This window comes from Corvus hawaiiensis, chromosome 2 (genome assembly GCF_020740725.1).
Source record: "Corvus hawaiiensis isolate bCorHaw1 chromosome 2, bCorHaw1.pri.cur, whole genome shotgun sequence".
NCBI classification, from domain to species: Eukaryota; Metazoa; Chordata; class Aves; order Passeriformes; family Corvidae; genus Corvus; species Corvus hawaiiensis.
The window spans coordinates 47874871-47897975 of NC_063214.1; the positions used below are offsets into that span (position 1 = coordinate 47874871).

The 23105-nt window shown below is 38.8% G+C and overlaps 2 protein-coding genes across 10 annotated transcripts in view; one reads left to right on the forward strand and one right to left on the reverse strand.

Annotated features, from left to right (window-relative positions):
* MPHOSPH8 (M-phase phosphoprotein 8) overlaps positions 1–3865 on the forward strand; it is a 26905-nt gene extending 23040 nt beyond the window's left edge. Inside the window, exons 13-14 of the mRNA XM_048293549.1 lie at positions 517–600; positions 1517–3865. Coding sequence (XP_048149506.1) covers positions 517–600; positions 1517–1558 — 126 coding nt within the window. The 3' untranslated portion in view covers positions 1559–3865. The remainder of the gene's footprint in view (positions 1–516; positions 601–1516) is intronic.
* The window catches only part of PSPC1 (paraspeckle component 1), a 64507-nt gene continuing 41917 nt past the window's right edge, over positions 516–23105 (reverse strand). For 2 of the 9 annotated variants that reach the window (XR_007201623.1, XR_007201619.1), the window contains 4 exons: positions 10050–10152; positions 7232–7348; positions 6703–6982; positions 516–6050 (listed from right to left, as the gene is read on the reverse strand). Coding sequence is in view for 4 of the 9 variants with exons in the window: in XM_048294782.1 (XP_048150739.1) it covers positions 22824–22859 (36 nt within the window). In the remaining 5 variants the exon portion in view is untranslated. Of the gene's footprint in view, positions 6051–6702; positions 6983–7231; positions 7349–10037; positions 10153–13166; positions 13422–16110; positions 22860–23105 lie in introns of those variants that run through there. The other 7 variants (XM_048294782.1, XM_048294779.1, XM_048294778.1 and 4 more) reach the window with 5 other exon arrangements.

Here is a 23105-nt window from a genome sequence, read left to right on the forward strand (position 1 = left end):
CATGATAAGGTTTTTCTTAAAATGAAACTTAATTTTCTTTGTATATGGAGAGAACTATAAAGTTTGCTTGTGCTAGATTCTGTAAAAATTTATGACTTAAAAGTCAGGGGCATAGTGCTGGACAGCCTGCTTCTAGGTGGCCCTGCTTGAGCAGGGGGTTGGATTAGATGCCCTGGAGCGGTTTCCTCCAGCCTCCACCCTTCTGTGATTCTGGGACTGAGGCTTCTTCTCTTATTGACCAAGCCTCTCACATTTTTGACCCAAGTAAGTTCTTAAATATTTTCTTACCAACCTACCTCAGAGTTCTAATAATTAATTTCTGGGGGTTTTTTTAAATTTATTAAATGCATCACTGTGCACAATTTTGAAGTCCTCTTGTTTTCTCGGTGATTGCATCATACACAATGTTCTTTCAAAAAAAGCGTAAGTGAAAATGTTGTGTTCTGTTAGTCCTCTTACACAGCTCTCTAAGCCATAGCCTACCATTAACTCTGTCCATTTTCTTTTTCCTTGTAGGATAGTCACTTTATTTATTCCTTCAGCCCTACTGCAGGCCTTAACAAGCTTTTCATACGGTTGACAGAAGCTCCTACTGCCAAGGTACAAAAGGTTCTCAAAATTAAATGTGCATGTTCATTTGTTGTACAGTAACTCTTCCATAGTCTGAATGCTTCTAGCTGTATGTTGCAAATGTAAAACTAAGGATTTTCCACTGTCTCCTTATCCCAGTTTCCATCAGTTACAGTTCCATCCTGTGACATTGCCAGAACTTAGGAGCATTGCCAAGGGTTAGTTCTGTCATAATTGTATGTTTTTATGCTGCAGTCAGAGTAATTCATGCACTAGGGTAAACTAATGTTCCAGCTAAACATTCATTTTCTCCATCTATGTTGTGAATTTAATGACTTAATGGTTTAATAATGAATTAATGAAAGATATGTGGAGTGTCCACCTTTCTTCTTTTTTTTTCATACAGATGTTTTTGCTTGTGTGTTGGAAATACTTACTAGGGTATGCACTCTGCTTTTTAAATAGTCTGTTGCATTTTACAGGTGGTTTGGGCAATACTCCCCACTACATGTTGCAAGATGAATCCTGTTCTGGTAGCATTTATTTTATCCTAGGAAGACACACCAGTAAATTTTCTAGATCTCTAGATTTAAAAGTTGCACTGAAGTTATACTCTTACATCTTTTATTGTACTTTCCTTTAATTTTTTTTAAGTGGAAAAAGGTGTATTCAGATGGAAGTATGTTTGTCTGGTTCAGATTTGGGGCTAACTTGTTCAAACACCACCTGATGCTGCAGTATTCTACTGGAGTCCTTTAACAAGCCATCCATATTTCAGTAGGGCTACTATAAACTGATTTTATTAAGGACTTTGTAATTCCCTTTTTCCTTTCTCACTCAGTAGCAATTGTGTGCCTTTTCTTGTGCCATTCCTACATTAGGAGTGTTTAACACAGAAATTACCGGTGACCAGCGTTGATATGGAAACCTTTGTTTGCTTTTGCAGGTAAAGCTGCTCATAGGAGCTTACAGAGTGCAGCTACAGTGACCTCTGAGCATGCTGAGTGGACTGACACTTTTTTGGATATTCTTCTGATTCCTCTGTTCAGAGACTGACAAAGCAGTTTGGAACTTTTTGGCACCACACTGTGAGGACTCAGTTCCCAGCTCACTGTTGCTTGTTGGCAGTCACAGGAAGTGTGTGTTGGAGAGCAGTTGAATATGCTGCACTGGTGGGACAGGGTTGTCAGCTTTTTTTACTTTGTACAGATGTAGATGTAAGTATTTGTGCCAATACATATAATTCTGTTTTTCTTTAACTTGTGGAGTCCAGACTGCATATTTCAGCTTTTCCACAATGTGGAATGGTGCATATAAGAACTATTTAAGGTAATTACATGAAATGTCTTTTTTAAAGATCATCTTCATTTGTAAACTAAAGTTTTCTACTTACTCTAACGTTTCTATGTGAAATGCAGAACTGTCATATTATTGGAGTCATGGGCAGAAATTACACTTTAAAATGACTGCATTAGGTTTAACTTTTAAGTTGCTGAGGGCTGTGTTCTGGTTTAAAACTGCTGCTGTTCCTTTCTCTCAATGAGACAGCAGTTATGCTTAGAGTGATTCCCTTTGAACTAACAGAGTTCAGTCTGCAGGCGTGAACAAAGACATCTGAACAGGCTCAGTTCATAGAGGGTTGCAGTCAGGTTCCCAGTTAAATCACTGGTTAAACCTGCTTTGGTAGTAGAGAAGTAACTGGTAGTTTATCAGACATCTTAACTTTTGCAGTCTTAGGTGACATCTGAAAAACAAACAAAAGCTGAAAATAGCAAACCAGAAAACTTTTAACTACCTTCAGTGTGCAGGCAGTGCTTTCTGTAGACAAGAAGATACATAGAGAATTTCAGATGTTCTCAACCTGACAGATGAGAGAACACGTGTTGTCCTTTAATTCAGAAATTCAGCTCCTCAGTGCAAAAAGCTGCTATATTTTTATTTTATTATTATTATTATTATTTTATTTAAGTGACCCATTTTATCAGATGACAGCAGTTTTGTAATGGTCCTGTGCTGTAAAATATAAATGTAATACTTCCGCATGGAGTATAGAATATTTTTCTTTGTAAATTAACCAACATCTTGAAAGGTAGGAAAAACCAAACCAGATCGTGCCTTTGCTGTTCTAGTTGTCATGTGTAGTTTACATGCCACTATGTGCCTATATTATTAGCAAAACTATTGTGGATAAATTCTTGATGATTTTGACGGCTCACCATCAAAATGGTGCAGATGTATGAAGTATCCTTTTAAGAACTGTGACTTTTTAATACAAAGTTCAATTAACCAGTTTTTAATTTTTTGTTCTTGGAAGTTTAAATCTTCCATATTTAAGAGATGCCAAATGAGTAGCAAAGGACACCAATTTTGTGGAATGTCACATTAAGCTATATAAAACTAGAACAGCAGCATGACATACAAATCCTCATTTCTGTTTTCATTTAGAATAGTTGCTTATGTTTTTGCACAGTATTGATGAAATCTTAACAAGTTTGGGTTTTGAACAGACTTGATACCTCCACCTCTCTGAAATATGTTAGATACCTCACTTTGCTAAGTGTGAACACCTGAGATGCATGAAAGGCACTGGCTGAGAATCAGGTATGTCACTGCCAGCACTTGGGACTTTGTGTAGCTGAAATTTTAGTCACTGTGCGTAACCCTGGATGATGCATAAGGAAAGGGGACACTCGTGTTTCCTTACATTGGAGTGCCAGTTTTCATGTACGTGGCTGCTCCTTGCAGTTACTCCGGTGTAGGACGTGTGGCAGCACAGTGCGTGTGGGACAAGCTCTGTACAGCACCTGCCAGTGGGAAATGCTGGAGCTGCTCCAGGCGGGGATAAAAGGTGTTTTGAACAAATGTCCAAATGCTAGAGATGCTATTTAGAAACTGTTGTACAGTCTAACCTAAAAATGTCTAGTAATGCTCCAAGAGTTGATAGAGCAAGTAGTTTGTCAAAGGCTGCTGATTTGGGGGATTGTATTGTTTTTTATCTTGAGGCACTTGGGAGAGAGAGAGGAGTTCTACAGAACATGGGAATGAAATCTGGCTTTCATGATGCTTTATTAAGGGATGGATATTTTGCAGCCGTCTTCCTCTTTTAGTTGGCAATATAAATTCAGAATCCCCATTGAAGATGCTTAAGAAGTGTATGAAAAGCTGTTTGAAGCTGGGTTTTGTCCATTTTTATTGTATGGTTTTAATTCAATTGCTGAAAAAGGTTTTGGTGGACAAAGGATGGAGAGAAAGTAGCTACAATAAAAAACAATTCTTTAGGCACTGTGGAGAAATACCTGTGAAGTACTTGCTCAGTTTCTTCTTGCTGCCACCAGCAAGGGCTGCAGCTGCAGTTCCTATGAACTGCAGTGGTAGCAAATGGTTCTGAAGGCTCGCGGTCCTTACCTCCAGTGCTCCATCACCAGTACTGCTGTTCCTGGCTTCTTTCACAGGTACTGAAGGTTGGTGGGTGATATAGCCGACCTTGTCACAGGTCTTCTGTGCTTTCTGCACCCATGTGCAAAAACAAGATGGGTTTTGATCAGTCTGAATTTAAGAAAGCTGTTCCAATATGGGAAAGAGACAGCACAGCATTCAGCTGCCTTCTTAGCCCCCAGGACTGCTCCAAGTACACAGGAGCTGTCCCAAAATGTTCTGCTTGTCTGTCCCTGCTGTAGTTTTGTTACCACCATGTGCCTTTCCATATGGTACTGGAAAACAGCCAGTATAACATGTCTTTCCTTCGGTCAGTCTGTCAGACTGGTGGCTGCCCAGGATCATGGGAGCACTGACAACCCTGCAGGATGCATTCCTGGAGCAGTGTGTTTAGTTTTGCTGGAGTCCATAATGGAGTCTTGTCTTTTAAAAAGGCAAGAGAACTATAAAGGCAATGTTTCTAAGCCACTGCAGCAGGGGCATGCACTGCAAGCCCATCACTGAATCCTAACACTTCAGAATTCCTGGTTTTCTGTGTCCCATGTAAACAAGGACAGTATTTTTCATCTTCTGAATGTGTCTTAAAATGTTTGAGTGAGGGACAAAGAGAAGTTTGGAAAAAAATACCTGAAAAAGACACCACACACTACAAATTTGAGAACAGGCAGCAGGAAAAATTAAGGTTTAAAAGCGGTCTCTCAAATCTCAGATACCTCAAGTATAGCAGCCAGGAGGAAGGGACCAGGCAAAAGATGGTTCTTTTTGATTTCAAGTCACCTTTTTTCCACAGCAAAGTCTCACCTGTCATGCATGATAGCTACAAATGAATCTTTTTCCAAGAATTTCTGTAATACTTCCTGTATGATCTGAAGTGTCAGGAACTCCTCTGATCAGCTACTGGTGGCACTGGTGCAATTATAGTAGCGGTGTCAGACCTTCCCATTGCCTCCTTCCTCTGGTGTGCCTGTTGCTCTTAAGGGAAGACACAGCTCTGCTGCTGAGATGACCCAAATCATGTGCATGGGAACTTAAGACATTGTCACATACACAGGGAGATGAGTACCCGCTCCAAAACTGGATTCATTGCAACTGTGTGGGCATGGGCCACCAGAGCTTGAGGGGACATGATTACCCATGTGCTGACATCATCTGTATCACAGACTCCAACTTTCTCATGAGAAGTCTTGGGTCCTGGAGCTGTTACTTGTACAGACTTTCCCTAGCCAAGAACAGAGACGATGAATTAGGGGAAGAAAGCCCTGTTACAGCAGCAGCATGTCTTACACTGAATACAATCATCCAGTGGGCGTGGGGTGGGGAAGAGTGCTGTCCCAGCCCCTCCCACCTGTAAAGGCTGTGCTGACAGTTTGTTTTTCTCAAAAAGCCTTTATGAGGTTGGGTGAGACTTTCCCATCTGGAAAAGCTTGCACAGGAGATTTAAAGGCTTTGAAAGCTCCCTCACCTTCCTGGATCTGTCAGCTCTGCTGTGTCAGTATCAGAATAGTTCTTTCTGTGAATAGCAGGGTTAAGATCCCTAAAAGCACAAGTGAATCCCCCAGACCGAGTCCCCTGCATCCACCCTTCCTGAAACCAAATGATTACCAGTGGTTCCACGGTGCAGGGAGTCCAGGTAAGTACAGCCACAGAGTACTGACTTGCACTGTGTTTATTAGTGGTATGGTGCCACACTTGTGCACTGAAACAGTGATCACCCAGTGGCTTCCATGGGACTTGTTCCCACATCTGTCTTGTCTTCAAGAGCCCAGAACTGGGCACAGTGTTTCAGCTGCAGTCTCGGAAGTGCTGAACAGAGAGGAGAGATTGCTCTTCTGGCCCCTGCTCAGCCGTGATCTTTTAATGGAGCCCAGCATGTGGTTGGACACCTTAATCTTCACTTGTCCCTCAGGGCCCCAGATCAGCCTCCACAAAGCTGCTTCACCACCAGTGTGTGCCCAGGATCTACAACTGCATCAACTTAATTCAGTTCCCACTGCAGGACTTAACTGGGTGAGGTTCCTGTCAAGCCTTCAGTTCATGTCCACTGCCTTGATGATTTCCAGAAACAGAAAACAAATATCCTGTTACTCATTTACTTTGAAACAGTTTTACAATAGCTGTAGAAACACTGAAAAAAACCCCTGGTGATACATTACAGGCCAATGTTCAAATCACACCACATAAAGGTAATTTTTCATTATTCGTTCATGTTTTTTCATCTTTTTATTGGGTTACATTAAGACAGCAGGTACTTGTAGCGTAACTTCCTACTCAACTGTACAGACAGCTTGCTGCAGCTGTAATCTCCCCTTGGATTAACATTTCCTTCGAGTTCTGTTCAGTTGTCACTGGCTCATATAATTTTTCTCTAGGTAATTAATATTTTTGTGTTCTGAACTACTGCAGCATAAACACAATCCACATTACTGTTTGTTCTTTAAACCCTACCACTTTCCTATTTTTTGTCATATATTGTATGGCTTGAAAATATTTTTGTACTTATTTAAAGGCATTTTTTAAGTCCAACAGCAATCATTTAAACCAAGGAGCAGTCATTTAATATATCATTTACTCTTATTATTCTTGTAGCATGTACAAACTTTAATCCTTTTACTGACACCCATTTATTTCCCTTAACACTGCTGTTTCTAGAAAGAAAATCTGCTTTGAGTGTAGTCTAGACAAAAAGGACATCAGTACCTCGGTTACATCAAAGTAGGCCAACATCAGCTTTACTATGAAATGCTGGACTGGCACCACCTTCTGTGTCAGAGGCTGAAGACAGTAACATCACAAAAGCTGTAACTTGTCTCCTCATGCAGGAAGAGGTCTTGGAGCTCACAAGCAGATGTTGTATTCACATTCTTCTCATGTCTTTTCCAAGCTGAGGTATTGGTGGGGGACACGTCACCTCCAGGCTGGGTCCCTTTCTATCATTTCAAACAGCCCTTTGCCCTCAGGTCTCACAGGTCCGGCCTGGCTGCAAGCAGAGAGAAAACAGCTTAAGTGAGAATGATCAGTTCACCCTTCTCCAACCTTCAGCCAGGTGTGACAGATTTAGTTACTATTTTGTTATATAATAGCATTATTTGTGTGCCCAAGAGCACAGAGAGATACCAAAGAAAAAAAGATACATGTGTCAAGCACAAAAATAGTACTAACAAACTGAAAACTGAGCACAAAATGTACCATTACAGAAGTTCTAACAGGTACACAATTACATTCTCACCCGATGGTCTGGTCCTTGTAACTCCCAAGGTGCAGAGCAGCATTTTGCACATCATCAAAATGTAACCGCCGTCTTCAGTTCTGAGGGTGTCCAGCCACCAGCGGCTTTCATTGAAACCTAATGCAGTCAGTGGAGAGGAACATATCCAAGAAGTCAGTATGATTCAGGCTGAGGAGTTACAAGAGACACTTAAATGATAACTTCCTTGAAAGTGTACTTTTGTCATCAAAGTAGAGCACTTCAGAAGACTCAAATGGCAAATAACAGAGCAACACATCAGCAAATACAGTCGAATAAAGAGCTGAGAAATGTCAGCAATTTTTCAAAGAGCCCTCCCCAAGGTTACCTGGAGCTCCCTCTGTTCAGGAACCCCAGGAACAGGCAGCCTGGCACAACACTTAACACAATTTTATCAGGCCATTACACTTTGTCAGCCAGGTTCACACTGCAGTCTGAAGTCCACACACAAGTGAGGAATGTGGAAAGAGGAAGAAAGGTTTTTATCACTTCATTGAGACAAGGAGTTGTTATTTAGCCAGTGAAAGGAACACTTGTATCTCTGAGGAACCTTGACCATCACAGGAAGGAAACTGTAATTTGACAGAAAAATTCTGAGATGCCTGGGAAACTTGCCAAACACTGAGATTCCCAACTGCACAGTGGCACTCTCATGTGTAGTGACAAGCAAGACTGAATTCCCAAATGTCCTCTGGATAAAAAACATCCCATTTGAATCAAATTCTGAAAAAATTAATTCTCTGTTACTCCTACTTTTCTGATGAAGAGCTTTAGCAGCTTCTCTTTTTTAGATTTTGTGAGTAAATGCTTGTAGCTTGCTTATTTCCATAGTCTGGTTTATATTACACATTATTGTGTGATAACTTTTATACTGTGATTTTACTACAGCTAGAAAATAACAGGACTCCTTAGTAAAGCGCAAGGCAAGACCACAAAACAAGGTATGCAACCATTTTTCCACCTCCTCAGTGCCCCTCCCAGTATCAAGAAGGTGACAGGATCCAGGTTAGGGAACACAAACTGGGCAAGTCACACGTGCTGAGCCTGATGGGATGCTCCCATGAGTGCTAAGGGATCTGGCTGCTGGCCTTGCGAGGCCACTCTCCATTGCTGACCGAGCATGGTGACTGGGAGAGGTGTGCAAGGACCAGGGGAAAGTGAAAGTCACTCCTGTCTTTGAGAAGGGCAGGAAAGAGGACCTGGGGAACTACAGGCCCTGGGAAGGTGATGGACCAACTGCTCTAGGAAACCATTTCCAGACCAAGAAGGGCAAGAAGGTAAGTGCGCAGCAGTCAACATGGATTTACAAATAAGGTCATTTGCAAATTCTTAAGGATCCCGACCTGAGAGCCTCTCTGATGAGGTGACCAGTTCAGTAGACATGGGAAGAGCAGTGGATATTGTCTACCTTGGCTTAGGAAATCTTTTGGCACTACCATAATGTCTCCAATTACCATTTTGACCTTGCCATAATACTGAGAGACTAGTGGACCATGAGGTGGACTGAAAACTGGCTGAACAGATGGGCCTAGAAGGTTGTCAGTGGCATGAAGTTCTCTTGGACGCCAGTGACTAGCAGAGTATCCCTGTACTGAGGCCAGTCCTTTTCAAGATCTTCATTTCTGCCCTGGCTGATGGGACAGCACATCCTCAGCAAGTCTGCAGGTGACACAACGCTGAGAGGAGTGGCTGCTAAGGCTATAGTGTCATGCCACCATCCAGTGATCCCTTGACAGGCTGGAGAAATGGGCTCACAGGATCTCATGAAATTCCACAGAAGGAAATGACAAATCCTGCACCTGTGGAGACATAATCCCAGACACCAGGACAGGCTGGAGGCCAACTGGCTGGAAAGTCCCTTTGCAGGTAAGGACATGATGGTCCTGGTGAACACCAAGTCCAAGAACCACCTTGAGCAAAGAGTGCAACCTGGCCACAAAGGCAGCCAAAGGTATCCTGCTTTACAAAGAAAGTTGCCAGCACATGGAGAGGGATGATCACCTGGTCTGAACCCCTGCCATGGACAGGGGCACCTTTTACATGTGATTACAAAATAGATAAATTGTTCTTGTCCTTTATATATCCAGTTCTCTTATTTACTGTTAACACAACTACAGAGACAGCTCTCAGTCCTTTTACTAAGCCAAACAAATACAGGAGAATTAACACAAATTTCTCTTGCTTTACCATCTTGGTCAAATCCCACCAGTGTTTAAATTTACTTTTACTTTATGAAAACAACTGATATTTTGGAATTTTGGAACCACCAGAACTATTGAACTTAGCTGCATAGGACTCCCTTTAAAACCTTGCTGTCTATCAGCCCCACTGAGATGCTGCCCACAGCTAGGGCAGATGGCACTACACACCTGTGTGCATGCAAACCAAACTGTGCCCCAGGCTTCCCAGAGTGCATGGACACAGCCTTTCAGACCAGAGCCCTCTGATTAATGCCAAAGACGGTTCAGAATCAGTAACTGCTGTGTTGGTAGTACGAACAAATGGGATTCTGAATGCAATGTATCAGGAACATCCAGCAGCTCAGACATGGCATCATATTAATGTGGCACTATGGGGTTTGGATGCAAGACACGTGGCTGGCCAGAGTTTGAGTTGTCTGTGTACATTATGCTTCAAGTCCTTTAAAAACATGGCAGGAATTATGCCAGGAATTACATTATCTGAAATCAAGTATTAGTTGAAGCGTAGAAGAACAACTACATCAAATCGCAAATCTGAATAAAAAATGGGGTACCGGTTTCAGTAATTGCTGGATAAAGCCACGTACCTTAATACGTACCTTGTACTAAAACCTGGTTTAGGATTCCCTTTGTCTGCATAAGATAGCAGAAGGATTCTGCACAAGCCAGTCTTCATCTGCATTTTATGATTTTAATAGTAACCTAAAAAATAAAGAGACAATAAATAACTGACATTTAAAAGAGAAAATGCAGTAGCTTTTCTTTTAAAAACCCATTATATATGGAGTAATAAACCATAATAAAACTTCCGTTTACCAGAAAAAATTCATTTATTCTCTACCCATTCTTACCACTTAATTGTTTCTCCACACATCTGTCCCCAGATTTTATTTAAATTTTTACTACCTCAGCAGTTAAACAGCTGCTCCAAGAACATTAACAAGTTCCTAGATTTTCAGATTTCTGCTTGGAGTAGATTTAAGTGCAGTTCTGCTCCAAAGAGCCCCAAGTCATTTCTCTTTGGAGGTTTTCTAAAACATGCATACTTCATGTGACAGAAGACATACTACATGTTGTCTTCTAGGCCTGCCAAGGCACGTGGCCAAAGTGACATTTCATCCTTCTAATATTAGTGCCACTAAAATGATCAGGATCCCTGCACACAACACCGAGTTATTAGTTACACTTGAGAACTAACAGGTCTCACTACAGTCTCCTCCTCTTTCTGCAGCCTCTTGTTGTACAGACATTATTTATTAGGGGTGAAGTTATCTATCAAAATAATACAACTAAACTGAGCTGGAGTAAAATGTTGTCCCACTTTATAATAACATCTCACAACAGAACTGCATACAAGTATCATTAAAATAACATTTTAATACTAAAAGCATTAGAAATTGATGCAAAAGTGTAGGACTTCCATAATTCTACAACTTCTGCAACAGATCTGCTTGTATTTGCAGTAAGTGCAGTTGGAAGAACAGCTAGTCAATATTACTCCTATTACTTTTACTAATTAATAATTAAAATTATTGGAATTCTATTAAAATGCCTAAATGAAAGTGTTAATAAGGGTATCCATCTTGCATGCTGTGTGTCTTCTCATAAGAGTACACATGCAAAACAACTATCCAAAGTGTTTAAAATTCAACAGCTCTATGCCTCAGCCATTCAGGCTTCAAAACAGCTCTCACCTGTAGACACATTCCCTCCTCCTAGAATTAAAATCACCTCTTCTCCATAAATGTCTCCAACTTAAAATAAGATGTGAGCACTGCAATATTTGATAGGCTTAGCATAATCCCTTACTCAGGCACAGAAACGTGTTGCAGAGCCTGAGAACCCTAATGAAATGTCTACGGAGAAGACTGCCTGGAAAGATCCTGATTACAGCAGCACAAAGGGGTGAAGAACTCCCCATACTCTCATGTAAAGACTTGTTAAAACAAATTTCCAACATTTTGAGGTCCTGCTTGATGATCATAAAACTTAGCACACCCTGCAAAGTATTTGCTACAGAGAGAATTCCTTCGGAAAGCCACACACAGGTTCCACCTTTCAGGCTGGCTTCACTTCAGGAACGGTCCCAAAAAGCAACTCAAGAAGTGACATACGTGTAAATTACAACACACAACCACAAACATTTACAATAAAGGTAACATTTACCTTATCAGACACCATTGAAAACAGGCCAATACTTGCAGCTCAGAATAAATACCGCTTTTAAGTTGGCATGATTTAATGTCTGAGACCTATTAAATGTGCTGTTAATTTGTCAGTCCTCCCATTTGGTTCCTTTCTATCTCCCCTCCCACCCCATGGTGCAGCTTGCTATCAGATCAAAAGTTTTGTTATCTATTCTGTACCAGACATGCAGCAAGATAGATACTTTCTTCCTAAAGCACAAATGACAGAGCACAGCCCACTAACCCTTTCTACCTAGAGCTATAATTTTGCAAGTGTTGATATTACAATCATTTAGCAGATCAAATGCAGTAATAGCTATAGTAATGAACTGTCAGTCATAGGGACCCGGCTGGAACTGTCATCTGGACGAGTGTTAGTGTCCTGAGACATTACCTTGATGTGGTGAAATTAATGTAGCTATTGATAGGTATGTACCCATCTAACAGGAAGGGAAAAATTACAAACAGCACATCTTTCAGTCTGTATTTTAATATGAAAAACCCAGTGATTAGTTTCTCCCCCTTTTTCCCCCCGATCAAGAAACATCAAGGCCTAACACAGTCTCTCCAGTTTCTTTAACTGCCAGTGTATATTACTTTCTCTTTCTTGGCCACCCAGATTTACTGAAGAGAAAGCAGTGAGACATATTCTTGGCAACCAGTAGATATTAGTAACAAAGTTGTAGCCAAATAAATATGGTATATTTTTGATGACAAGCTCTAAAACCAGCCAGTAAGACTGCTGAGAGTGTTTAAATGTGTATGGTTTTTACTAGAAATGTGCCTCTGCACTATTTATTCAGTATTCTCTCTCTTCAAAAAATTAAAATCATTCTGACCTCTCTACCCTGTATAAACCTATACAAACTCCACTGTTTATGATTAGCAGTAATTTCTTTGTTAGAGCTGAATGTATCCAAGCAGCCAGTGATGAAAAATGTGATTTCTGAGAGTAAGTTGGAACACAACAGAAAGTTGTTTTCAAAGTAAGAGGCTGCATTTTCATTCATATGATAAAGCTCTTCTTTAAATTAAAGCTCGAAGTGGGTATGGTGCCAAGCAAAATGAATCTGAAATAGTCTCCAATGCTAACAGCATGATAAACATGCCTGTTCTGAAGAGAAGAGAGGCATCACACACAAACTGAGTGATATACTGTGCATATATTGTGCCATTATGAAGGAAAATTGAAAACCAGCTCTTAAGTGCACCTATCTCAAGTAACACATATTCAGCGTAACAGGGTATCTCCAGTAGAGACCAGCTGTGTGGGACAGGCTCCAGGCCACCAGTGCTAATTCTGAGCAGGGACAGCTGTGACACTACAACACCGAAGGACACTTCACATTTACCTTGCACACGGATGCTCGGCAGCTTCACCAGCTTGACTGACAGAACAGGTTTTGTGATTTGGTTGAGGGGATTTTTTTGTTTCAGTTTTTTTAATTAATAAGATTTCTGGTGGCTACTGTAACAAAGAGCTTCCCCCGTAAGTTTCCCCCTTTATTTTAGGTCTACTTTAAAATTTACCTAGCAACACACAACAGCAGTACAGGTAAATTTTGACTTCCACTGAAGTGACAAATATGGCATTTTGCACCAGCAGGCACAGGTATCATTTTGAGAGTAGCAGAACCACTATCCAGCACACAGAAAGAAGAACTCCAATGCCGAGCTGTTCTCAGGAAAACACACAATCCCTTGTGGCCACTTATTTGGGGTTTCCAAAGGGAACCCGAGTTGATCCGCAGAGCTGTGTTCATGTTTGCATTTGTTCAGGCTTACCTATCAAAAGGTAACAGATAACAATGTTGGCTGCTGATACACTAACAGAAGGCACAGTGCTAGACATTCTTAAATGGTCAAGCAATCTTATCCTCCCCATTCTTCTCTTAGTTTTAACTTTAGTCTGGCCAAACCTGCTCATCTTAATTATGAGTAGTCCCTGCTGAGGACAATAAAACCATCAGAGACTAAATCAATTGTTACCTGGCATCACTGCCAGGGATTATAGAAGACAAACTGCAACACAGTTTTTCCCAATCTTGTGTTTGTCAAATTCTCTTAAGTGCACATACTTGCAGAGAAGTAGAAGCAAGTAAACATTTATGGGAAAAAAAAATACTATTACCAAATTAGGACTCAAAAGGAGAATTAAGTTCCTAGAAACAAAAGGGCAAATACTACTTAAGCTAAGCCAACTAGGCATTCAATTTCCTTTGCAAGATTATTAAAAGTATTTTACATCTATTCCACAACTTTCAAGTTATAAGGTGTAGGGTACCTGAAGTTAGCATGTTACACAGAATGAGGAATGTGAATGCAGTAATATTCCTCTTCTGGGATCAGATTTTGAAAAAGAACAAATGGTGGCAGTTACTAGTGGTAAGACAATGAACCCATGCCAGTGACAATCTGTGATCAAGGGACATTTGTTTCTGTTTTGCTTGTATTGCAAATCTTCACCATACAGAAATCAGATAATTTCTTCAGTATTTAGGGAATGATGAGCATGTCTGAAAGTATTTAAACAGAAGACACAAAAGTTTTCATCTGTACAGCTTTAGCAAGGTCTGAATTCGAAGATACTGAAATTTGTAAGCACTTTATAAAATCAATAAAAATTGTTTGTTTGCAAGTCATTATATTCCTAGATGCAAGATAATATAATCAAAGTGGGGTTTATATATATATATACACACTTATTATACTTTTTGCAAAATTTTGTGCACTGTGAGTCATTAAGATAATCCTGTATGAAACAGCAACAAAATCCTGTATTTTTTTGATACAGCCCCCTCCCATATATGACACTCCCATTTCAAGTTGAACTTGCAGCACCAGAATAGCTGGCTCATCAGTGATTTTCATAATTATCCATTTTACAGATGTTGTCACTGATGCAGCAGAAATATCTTTCAATGTTCAGAATTTTACTTTCAATGACTGAGTTCATGCTGAGCAACTTGGAAAAATGTCCAAGTAACGATATAACTTTCTCCATTCAGAACTCACATGACATGTTACACGGATGTGAAGTTCTGAGCATTTTGTGATACTTTAGCTAAAACATACAAAACTGTTAAAGGAAGAAAGGAATAACCTTTAACCCCCATCATTAGAAATAATGATGTATAGATGTGAATTCACAAAGAAAACTTAAGAAACCTGACAGATGAAAAGCATCTGAAAATGCTGCACTTGCACTGGAAGCTACAGTTAAAATTTCATGAGATAGTTTTGCCAGGTTCTAGAAACTCTGAGGTTACCTATCACAGAAACAGACTTAGAAAAGTCTGCTAAACAAGATATAGTTAAACCAGCACAGCTAGCACAGAGTTAAGTAGGATCAGTACAGCTCTACAACTTCAACAGAAGTCAGGATACCATTGTGCTACATACTATGCAAACAAGTCTACACTTAGACAAGGAGTTAAGAGAGCCACTAAGATTTTAGGGATGTTTAAATAGGCATACTTCTATTAAGACTGATTTTTTATTTTAAAATAATTTAAAATTGTTTTAAAGTATCAAAAATATGTATATGCAAAGCCTAAGAGACAATTTTCTCATATCTTAGTTTTAAGACTACAGAAAATCAGCATAAGCTTTGTATTATAGAAAAATACTTATATATAGTAGTGATGACCTCTCTAGTTTGAGGACATTTCGGATCTTCCAAAAACTAAAGGGGAATCTAGTTTCATGCAAAACTTCCTATACTGTGCATAATCCAATTTTCTTCAATTTAAAAAAACCCCAGTATTCCTAAAGAATTGTGAAACTCACTAATACACAGCTTCTGAAGTGATTGCAATTCGGCTTGACAGAACGTCACACAATGCTCCCCATTCCCTCCTGTAAAGTTCCTTACCTGTCATTTTTGCAGCAGGTTGCCAAGTTAGGCCAGTGTCCTAACCTCCTCTTCCAAAATAATGACAGCAGAACTGATTATCTTTGTGGGGCTAAAATCTCTGAAGCCATAAGACTGTGCTGGGGGAAGGGCAGGGCAAGACATCACACAGTCCTTATTAACAACAACTCAAGATTCACTTAGAGCGCTTTCATCTTTGACATGCTTCATTTGAAAATGTAAAATTTAACAATACTACCAAATACATACATCTACATTGAAATGAAACCTAGTAAGGAAGGATTCAAGTACCTAAGCATGTAATACAGTTTAACTGTTCGTTCATTCATATAAAGTTTAATAAATTCAAAGCTTTGCTTAGAAGACAGAATCATGGACGTGTTAATGTCAGAACGGACCTCTAGAGAACATCTGGTCCAACTTCTTGGCTCGGTAGGGCCACGTAGAGCCAGTGCCCAGGATCACATCCAGATGGCTTGTGGCATCTCCAAGAATGGAGACTCCATAACCTCTCCGGGCAGCCTGTGCTAGTTCTCGGTCACCCTCACAGTAAAACTGTGTTTCCTGATGCTCAGAAGGAATACCCTGTGTTTCTGTTTGTACCTGTTGTCTCTGGTCCTGTCAAAAGATCTGTGATTCTTTGTGCAATTAAGTAATTTCCTTCCTGTACTAACTCTACTGGGTGACAACTTCCATCTCAGATTACTTTATAACAAATGCAGAATACCAACTTCTGGCTTCCACCATAATAAAACTGTATTTGGTAGAGAACAGAAAATCTTACATTAGATTTGAAATACACAGGAAACAGAACCTGTATTTCAAGACAAAGACAACAAACAGCATTAATAAACTGCAGGGTAACCTGCAAATGCTCTACCACATACTGCTATACTGACATAGACTTACCTGTTTATCAAAAAACCCACAAAGCAATGTTGAATAAAGGAACAATTTCTCTATTTGCAACTGTTGTACAAGCTTCATTGCTTGGCAAGCTGGGACTCAAACTTGGCTTTTTGTCCTTTCCTTGCACAACTGGACATATTGCTAAAGCTGCACTATCGGGATTTATTTCAGCTTTATAGTACCATAGAATGCTGTAAATTCTATGTACAGCATTCCTTATTTTAGTAAAGTCACTACTACCTGCAAGATAAAGCTATTCTTCCTACCCAAAGTGAAACAGCTTTCTAAGTTAATATCAAACATTTTTTAAAAAGCTTTAAGCTCAGCAGTCATATGTAGAGCAAAAGAAATACCTACTAACATGTAACAAAGAGGACTGAAAAGCTCTATATTAGAAATAATTTCAAGTCTGAATAACAGATCAGGCATCTTAGTGAGTGTTAGGAACACTATTAACCATTCCACCATATACCCTCCCATAAAGACACTCTAGTTGGTTATCATTTTCTTCACTTGAGAGCAAAGTAAAGGCCTCAGCGGTGACACTTCTTTGCACAGGACTAGGCCAAGACCACATCGTGAGAAGTGGGGAACTCCCTTTTGATATCATCTTATATACAAAGGCAGTAACTTGGAATCATATTCAAAACTAAATATTTTTAATTAAAGAGATTGATTGTTGGTACTGTTTTTCATCATGGCTCATTCAGATTTTGAAGTGCAAGCTCGCACTGTAACTCTCACATTAAAACCACTAATTTACAAACAAGCTATCAAAATTATCTCAGGTGCCAAATTTGTAAATATCAACACATTAATGAGAAAATGGCTACAAACATAAAAGCTGTTACTTCAGTTACCTGTTTGTGACCTTTGATGTACACAAGTAAAAAACATCCGTTCTAATACACTACAAACATTACTTGCAATGTCTTGAAAAACAAACTCCACTTAAGCAAGCAGTAGCTTCTCCAAAGAAATCTGCATTTCAAACTGAAGTTCTACATCCTGATGCATCCATTTCTTTAAAAGGTTAACAGAACATGTACTCGTTATCAGATTCTTTTGCACTACTTTTTACAGACTACCTTCAGAGCTGTTTCCTCTCCTATTCTAATCAATCTTGTTCTTGTCTTCTTGTAACTTTACTTCCATCTTATTTAACAACTTATTTTGGTCAACTTACTTTCATTCTGGGCTCTGCAAAATCTTACATCTGATCAGCACCTGACTGATCAGTATGCTCTGACAGGACACATTTATGCATAAAGTTTGAGTGACTCTAGTTTACATCAAGCTGTGAAAGCTAAAATAAATGCAGATGTCCAAACAGTTTAAAGATGAACCTCAGAAAATGGAAGCAGAACAAAATCTGAGTATCTTTATTACAAAATTAGGGAATCAGAACCATCCAAGAGATTAATTTTCTGTAACACACCTGGAATTATTAAAGGAATTTGTGTCATTGACAGTACAAATGTAACTAGACTGTATTTTCTTAAGTTTCTACTCAAACTTGCTCAGATCAATACCTCACTGAGAATACAAATTCAATTAATGAAAAGTAATGTTTGGAAGTGCACTGTAATGACTGAACAGGTATAAACTAAGGCAACTGCAGCTGATAGGAGCAAATGCTGATTTAAGCACCCCATGACGGCACCACTCTCAACCCACAACTGCGGTGGATGTCACTGTCCAAGAGAATTTGCTAAGCAGAAAAGATGAAGACTTTGAAAAGCATCCTTGTAGCCATAAATGAACTTCATTAACTGAGGCACATGAAGCAACTGCTGAAACAACCAAAGGCATATTCCAAGTCCTGGAAAGGCTGTAACAATCATGCAGCTGTACACATACCCACTCAGCAAACAAGCTTATCTGAAGATGCTGGCTGACTCTTCAACCATTCAGATTTATGACTGTGGCAAGATAATTATGTTCTTCATAAACTTACATCCTGATAATCCTGTTCTTGGTTTGTCACAATCAAGGCAAAGATGACATCTTCCTGCAATAAGAGCAGGACCAGATTTGGGCAGCACCTGTTTCTAAGCAGGAGCTCTCTAAACTCATAACAGAAGTTCTTTACTGGAAGCACTGCTATGTAAGTTATACATATTTGAACTTCAGTCCTTTCCCAGGAAATTTTGTCCTGCATATTTAGCCTTTCCCTGCATGTCATTAATTTCACCTCTGTTCCTTTAAGGTTATGCAGTTAAAAGTAAAGATACAAGAAAATACACCTAACTTTCCAAATAACACTAGTCATCTTAATAAAACACAGGCTTTCAGAATTACTTTTTCCATTAAAGCATGTATTTTATTTGAATGTTTACATTGAACTAGTTTTGTTTATAGCAGAACTCTGAAACAACATTTAAGAATTTTAGATGAAGTTTATAAGAGTCATATTTGGGGGTTTTAATTCTATGGTAGTTCCCAAATTCTTAAAAGCTGCAAATTGAAACATGAGATCAAACCACATCTTCCTGCTTTTCCACAATAGTATCTCCCCCCTCTGTAAATCCATGAAGAGCACTTATCTACTTTTACTTTTCTGCATTAGTATTTGCACACATCTGTGAGTTCAGAAAGGTTAACTATCTATTAAGCTCTCGTGTACTCTCTGTCACTTAATTATTGTGTACTTAAACAAAAGTGAAACTATGAAATTGAATTAATCCAGAACAGATTCTTTCCCCCCCTGCTTAGAGAGACAAAAAATTCTTTTTAAAGACACAACGGGTTAAGCATACATACATGATACATGCTAACAAAACACATATGAAAAGGTATGTAACAACTTGTCACATCATAGAAAGAACCGGTTTTTACTGTGCATCTAACATCTTTCCTTTCCTTTAAACCATTTCCATCATATTTAGTGTTAGAACCCCCAAATAAAGTTTCATACAGCTCATATCTTCTACATCATCAGGAAAACTTAAAAGCCTTTTACAACAAAAGAAAACCTAGAATACAGAAAAGGAAACAAAATCCTAAAAGGAATGGATTAGGGTAACCAGAGCAAGCCAGTGACAAGCGTCAAATACAAATGATTTGGCCCAATCCTACAGTCAGTATGGCACCTTAAATCCTCACTTCACTTCTAAAGCTTGGCAGAAGCTTGCACAATTTCCACCATAATTGTAGCATAAGGTTACAGTTAAGACACCATGTCCTCAGTGTCAAACTGGTAAAAGATTTAGAGCTCAAGACGTCTAGTAAAATAGTTTTCCCACATTCTTTAAAGATACACCATTTGGCTTCCTTCACACTGGACAGTTTTAAATATACAAGGCAGTTTAAAAAAATACAGTAGATTTTTAAGCAATCATATAAAGAAGATTCTACAATACCAGTTTTCCCACGCAAGACCTCAAGAATCAAGCAACATACAATAATCAATCCTTTACCCTCTCCCATATATCTAGATGAACTCTTTCAAACCTGTGAGTACTTTTGCGACTACCACAGCAATAAAGCAGAAATGCAAGTGCAGCATCAGGGTTCTGGGCACTGAGTTTTAAAACATCGTTATGCTCAATATGTATCAGGTTTTATCCAACCAGGCTTAAAGGCACAACATATTATCAGTAACTACTAACACTTGAACTACCCTATTTCTGATACTTATGCTACATGCCATGACCTCCAGTAAAGCAAAATTGCCTAAACTAACTTATTCTATTTTTACAATGTAACAATGAACTAATACTTATAATTGGATAAAATACAACAAATTATATTTCTTGTTTAATCTTTGTAACAAATGCTCCCAATGTAAAGAGTAAAAAATGCATGCCCAGGAACATAATGCAACTGAAAACAAGAGCATGATTTCTCCACAAATCTGTGCTTTCCCCAGCCCACCACCAGAGGACTGGCTAATTAAATATTTTAAAATTATGAAACTCAAACTAATTATTTTTCTTTATGTGGGTAATTAAGAGTACTATTCAGAGCAAACATCAAGACATTTGTGTTTCATTTACTGTCTTGTACACACACAGGATTAAAACCAGACAGAAATTCAACTTCGGGGTATTTTAACCTTGAATAATGATTCTGAAGTGTGTGCTGTAAGCAGGACGAAGTCTAGAATAATAAAGCAGAAAGTATACCAAGTGATTTCATTCTCCTAGACAGCTGTCATTTTAGAAGCAGTAAGAAGCATCCAGGACTTCCATTTACATTCCTAAAAAAACACTTTTTCATGACTTGCTACTTTTTCCCCATATAAGTAGAAAAAGTGTATTTTGCTCAGAACATGCAGAGTAAACACAAGACAGAAAACAAGTTTAGCAATGAAAACCCCTCCTAAACAAGTTACATAATACGAAACAAATGCTCTGGTACCCCCCATCTATAGACAGTTGCATTCATCAGTGTTAATAATATATGAAACTACACAAGTGTGATGGAAGAATGATGCCAAACATGCATTAAGTGGTATTACAAAAAACTACACAAAGTATAACATGGCAATGATCAACTGACACATATCCCAAAATAATTTTAGAAGCATAGCCATCCCTGCTGCCAAGTTTACAATTTTCACCTTTAAACCATCACTTTAATATATGACAATTCTTTCATACATTTTCTTTCAAAAGTCTGAACATTCCATTTTTGAATTGCAGTAATTGCACTCTTCACACACTAAGGCAAAAACTTTATTTGTATGATTTGGCACAGCTCTGGTTCTGAAAATGTTAGATGTGGAACTGCTACCGGTACAATGCTGGAAGTTCTAGAAACACAATGTTCCACACCGGAACAAAACTGAAGATGAACTACTGTTTCATTATTACAGGTTCCCTTCTGTGCCTTCTGGAAAAAGCTTTCTATTTGAAGTTGATTAAAACTGGAGCTGGGGCTTACCTTTCACATGCTCTCCCCCTTAAAAGCAGAACATAATATATGGAACGACACAGCGCTATTATGTCAAAGAATGAAGAATGTTAGCACTTTAAAAGACAGTATTTCCCATCTTTGTAATGGCAGTTTATATATTTTCTTCCAAGGAAAAGTACATGTGAATAGTCTTGCTTCTTTAAAGCAACTGTGTATATCATCTCTCCTGGAGAAATCACGAAGAACACTATTTTCCATATTTTACTGGCTTGCATGTAACCTTCTTGGTAACTGCAGAAAGTGAACAGACAGATCAAGCTCACATAAAATTTGGCTCAACATTTTAGTGTACATTTTTTTCTTCATGACTTGAAATACTCGCCCCTCTTGGACCAGCTATCACCAAGAATGTAAACCATAACCGTGTTATTCAGACATCCAGAGCCCTCAACATGCTTCTTACCCATTTGTTCTAGGTTATGTATTTCTTCCAAACTCACTTAATGAGAACGTAGATAAAACTACGTTCTGTGTCTACACCGCCAATTACCCTATGCCCTATGTATGCACAGTTATGAAGAGTCTTGCCCTACTGCCCCTCCTTGCTCTTCTCTCCTTCCACACTGAAATGAGCAGAATTGATTATTCTCACTGAGTCTCCTTTACCTGCTCACTGCTTGGGCACAGGGATGCAAGGAGGACACAGAGGAAGCAGGACCAAGCAGCAAGGAGGGCAAAAGGCTATTCATATCTGCAGCAATGCATATACTGGATTATTTTAAATATGCACACAAATATTTCTAATTCCCATTAGCATACAAATATTTAAAACATTTGTATGCAGCCTGAAAAATCAATTCAGCTAGCAGTTCAAAGACTGCATTCTATAGTACTGCAATAGCTGGTTTATGCAGTGGTTTTTTGTGCAATTTTACACTATATAAAAATATTTAAAATTCAGTAACAATAAATAAATTTAGTAAAATAAATCCTTTTATAGCAAATAATGAACAGTTATGGAACATGTTTTTTTAAAAAGCAACACATTAAAATGAACAGATCATCAAGAGCTAACAGATGCAAAAATAAATACAGTAAACCCTTGTGTTTTTTACATCTTTTTAGATTTATTTTGTCTTCCACCTTGCTTAAGTATATACGGTTATTTAAAGTGGGAAAACATGTTTTGCTTGGGGTTGGGTTGTACACTGAGGTATTTTGGGCTTGGGGATTTCTTTGGGAGAGGTGTTCTGTTTTAGTGGGGATTTTTTTCTTTCAAGTACTAACTGATAATAAAATTAGTTTCCCTGTCATACAAGAAATTGATTACAGTGAATTAAAGCAAAAAATTAATGAAAATACCTTCATCCCATCCCATCACTGCTAATAGATATGTACTATTTAATTTTTCTTTACCATGGTCTTCTGTTTGGCGCTTCTCTGTCTATGATGCACACAGGTGTAAGACTGGATTCTCACTGGTTTGATGAGAGGCTAATGACCTTAATACCAGCTGTTTCATACTTACATGGTGTGTACATGCTCTATACAGTTGCTGTATTCAGCGACAAAATCAAGTCCTACATAAAACAACACAGAAGAGATACAACCAACTGCAGTGATCCCACCCTACAACCCAAGAATATTAAAATTGTTTTAGAACATTGATTCATTTCAGTTTTCCTGCTATTCCTTGGCCATCTGCACAAAACTAAATTCAGTTCAAAAAATCCAAGACATGAATGTAACTGGTATTTCCACCTCTTCTATTAAAAATTAGTTGGTTTGTGGTTTTCATGTAGAACAAGACTCAAAGTTATTTTTGT